Source organism: Mastomys coucha, unplaced genomic scaffold (genome assembly GCF_008632895.1).
Source record: "Mastomys coucha isolate ucsf_1 unplaced genomic scaffold, UCSF_Mcou_1 pScaffold7, whole genome shotgun sequence".
Classification (NCBI taxonomy): Eukaryota; Metazoa; Chordata; class Mammalia; order Rodentia; family Muridae; genus Mastomys; species Mastomys coucha.
This window is the reverse complement of record NW_022196913.1, coordinates 90165215-90169108: the sequence shown is the minus strand read 5'-3', so window position 1 is coordinate 90169108 and position 3894 is coordinate 90165215. Positions and strand designations below refer to the sequence as shown.

The 3894-nt window shown below is 43.9% G+C and overlaps 1 protein-coding gene across 1 annotated transcript in view; it reads left to right on the top strand.

Moving 5' to 3' along the window:
- The first annotated feature begins 1364 nt into the window (after window positions 1–1364).
- Eif3h (eukaryotic translation initiation factor 3 subunit H) overlaps window positions 1365–3894 on the top strand; it is an 80448-nt gene continuing 77918 nt past the window's right edge. The window contains exon 1 of the mRNA XM_031359603.1: window positions 1365–1542. Within this exon, the coding sequence (XP_031215463.1) occupies window positions 1411–1542 (132 nt within the window). The 5' untranslated portion in view covers window positions 1365–1410. The remainder of the gene's footprint in view (window positions 1543–3894) is intronic.

The window sequence follows — 3894 nt, the reverse complement described above, 5'->3', positions numbered from 1 at the left end:
TGCAGTCACCACAATATGCATTTCAGAGCTCACATCATAGGTCAGCATTATTTGTAGAGACTGCATTCTGCACACTTACCATGACATCCACTTCAACACTGCAACACTGCAGAAAAGAACTTCTTCCGTATTTTGCTCAGGTAAATCTTTCATTCTGGAGACTGATCAAAGTATCAAAGTTAACCATGTTTTAAACATTTTCTGTGTATTCTAAGTGGGTGTAGATTAACGGCTCTTGCTTCTAAGCTCTTTCTCTGTAGTCAGACTGATCCTAATGAATTACTGAATTACTCAGAGATCCACCTGCTTCTGCCTCCTGAGTGCTGGGATTAAGACTTAAAATATTCTGAGTGTTGAAATGGTACTTCAACAAGTCCACCCACCAATTAATTTGCAATCTTTTTTTTTTTTTTTTCGAGACAGGGTTTCTCTGTATAGCCCTGGCTGTCCTGGTCCTGGAGCAGACCAGGCTGTCCTAAAACACAGAAATCTGCCTGCCTCTGCCTCCCAAGTGCTGGGATTAAAGGCGTGCGCCACCACCGCCCCGCTAATTTGCAGTCTTTAAACATGGTATTATTTATTCCTAAAGGCACCTGCCTCAAAAGCCATTGAAAACTGAAACTGTCAGCTAAGCAAACAAGGTAACATTGCTTTTTTAAAGTACTAAGCAAGTAATATTTAAGTGGGGGCATAAAACTTTCCAAACTTAAGCGTTTCCCTGCATCTTTCAAACTCTGACATCCACAGATATTACAGTCGATAATAAGCACAGCTATGCTCACTATAGGTCACCACATACAGGGTTTTCATATAATCCAAAAGATACACTTCTCACGCCCATCTGAACACACGAGGTAACTGAGGCTGATAATCCAAATCTTCATAAGGAAAGCAACTCGATGCAGCTCGTTACTTTTAACAGTGTCACTTTGTTTCAGGCTCCTTGAAAGTAGGTGAGAAGAGTTGGAATTAAATTAGCAGCGAAGGCATTTTTTCATTCTAATGCTTTTCCAACTGAGCTATTTAGGTCGTGCCCAAGTGAAGTCATTTTTACATGGGAGACGCTACAGAAATACGATAGCCGTCTGCTACTGGAGAGCAAGTCCACATTTAAAAGGCACACTTGGGCTTCAAGTATTGAGAGACTGACCCCAAACCTCTCACTGCAGGTCGGGCAGTAAGGACCAAGCTCCGCGCGTGCGCAGAGGATTCCAGCACGCGCAGGAAGCGGGTGGAGAGGGAGGAACCCCACCGGGGAGGCGTGGCCTTACGCCGGCGGCGGCGCTTCCAGACACCGCCCCCAGACACCGCCCCCAGACACCGCCCCTCAGCCTTACCAGAGCGTCACGGAACTTCGTAGTTCCGCTTCCGGTGCCTGCCGCTTCTCTTTCTTCCTGTCTGGCTGGAAACATGGCGTCGCGCAAGGAAGGCACCGGCTCCACCGCCACCTCCTCCAGCTCTGCTGGTGGCGCGGTGGGGAAGGGCAAAGGCAAAGGCGGCTCTGGAGATTCGGCCGTGAAGCAGGTGCAGATCGACGGCCTGGTGAGTGCGAGTCGCCGCCACAGGCCCACGTATGACGCTGATCCCTGCCGGGCGCGCTTCCTGCTGCTTTCCCCCACGAGCAGGCTGACCACGCTCTCCTCTCAGCGCCCTTCTCCTTCATCTTCACTTTTGCTCGAAAGACACCCCAACTTTCCTTGTTTTCCGATGAGAGACCCGGGGGCCGAGAAAAGGGGGACGGAATGGGGTTATGAGATAGATTCGCGTGGTCTTGTTTCTAGATGCTCAGGAGAAGATGGCTTACGACCAGATGACAGTTGTGATGAGAAAGATTTAGGGTTCTGTTTGGGGCTCTAGGAAGGGGAGTGGGGGGAAAAGGAACACCTTGGCTTCCGGGAGAGGCTTTTGCCAAGTGCATTCTCAGTAGATTTACTGTGTTACCGTGCTTTAGAGCTCTACTTTACCTGGAATTGCAGAACTGGGGTAAACTCTTAGGCAGAGTTCAGTGTGAACCCAAGAAACCATAGAAAACAGTTGTAAATACATTTCTGGATAAGAGCCATGATCTGGAGTAACTGTGGAAGCTCGGAGTAAAGAAATGGATGGAAGAGAAAATATGCGAATCTAAAATGATGTGGGATTCTAAGCTTTAGGAACATTCCTCCTGAGGGTTGTGGTGGCACATATCTTTACTCCCAGCACTGGTGAGCACAGGCAGGCAGATCTCCACGAGTTTGAGGTCATTTGGGACTGAAATCTTGCCTCAAAAAGAAAACCACAGAGGAAGAAAAAAAGGTGTTCTTTCTTTCTATTTTTTTTCAAACCACCCCTTTCTCTCAAACCAGTTTTTAGGTATTTTTTTCATTAGCAAAGACCCTTGTAGGGATTTTTAAATTCATGTGAAAATTGTGATTGCAACAGGCATTGTTTAAGTAGAGATTATTAGTAATTTCTCTTTGGTATATAGTTTGTTAGATTGACATGAGGTTTTTTGTTTTTGCTTTTTAATATATAATCTGATATTTATAGACTTAATTTCAGTGGCCCTGAGAAGTTGGTCTTAACCAGCTTTAGTTACCTCATGTGTTCAGATGGGAGTGAGAAGTAGTTATGCCTGGGTGTATCTTTTGGATTATGTGAAAAACCTTTATGTGGTGACCTATGGTGAACATGTGAGGCTGTAGGCTGTGCTTATTATTGACTGTAATATCTGTGGATGTCAGAATTTGAAAGATGCAGGGAAGAGCTTAAGTTTGGAAAGCTTTATGCCTCACTTAAATATTGTTTGCATAGTACTTGGATAAAGCTGTGGTATTTCATTTACTTAGCTGACAGTGTTTCAACTTTCAATGACTTTTTGAGGCAGGTCCCTTTAGGAATAAATACATGTTTAAAGAATGCAACTTAATTGGTGGTGGACTTGTAAAAGTACCATTTCAACACCTGGAAAGTATTTTAAGTCTTAAGAACTTATATCTTACTGCGTTTTTGTATAATTTGAAATCACTCTTTGAATTACTTGGTTTCTAGAGTTGTAAAAGTCAACAGGTAGGTGTTATAAATCTGTTTGGTAGATGTAATTACAAGTAAGTATTTTAGGACTGGGTTTGGACATGGTGATACACACCTATAACCCCAGCACCTGGGAAAGTACAGCAGGATTCTGGGGAGTTGTCTATCAGCCTGGGGTACATAGACTGTCAAATAAGACACAGTAAAACAGACTTTTCAGGTTGTCTTGTAACGGCCGCGCTGTCTAACAAGGGGCAGTGCTATAATCTCAACAGTGTTAGGTGTCAAGTGGGGACAGACAGAGTCATTTGAGTTCATCAGGCAGGCAGTGGGCCTAGGGAAGGCAAGACCTTTAATCTCAATTTCTGGATTCATGGGTCACTGTTTTCTTTCATCTGGGGACTGATTACTGCTCTTCAGAAGAGATTGTGTTAGAAGTTTATGTGTTGATAGTTTACTATGAAGATACACTTTCGGTGACAAAAATCCTCGTGACTTCAATCAAAGGGGCCTCTTGTTTATCAGGGGTACCAACAATCATATTGTGACTCAGAAGTTTATGAGTGACCCTGATGAGCTATGAAAAGGGACACTCAGATTGTTAAGTACTTTTACTTACTGAGTCATCATCCTGGCCCTTAGTTCCGATCTTGGTATTTCCTTTAACGATATCTTAATTTTTTTCTCAGTCATTTAAGAGTTCACATCCTAAATCCCTTCATTCGATGTTTTCAGTGAATTCAAGGTCCACCAAGGTGTGGTTTTTGCTTTTCATTTTCTTGCTTGTGTTGAGTTTTTTCCCCTGTTCTTTCTTCACTTTGTCCAGAAGGATGGTCACCTGTGGCCAGTTAGCCATTCCCTGACTAGGTCCTGCAGTTTTTC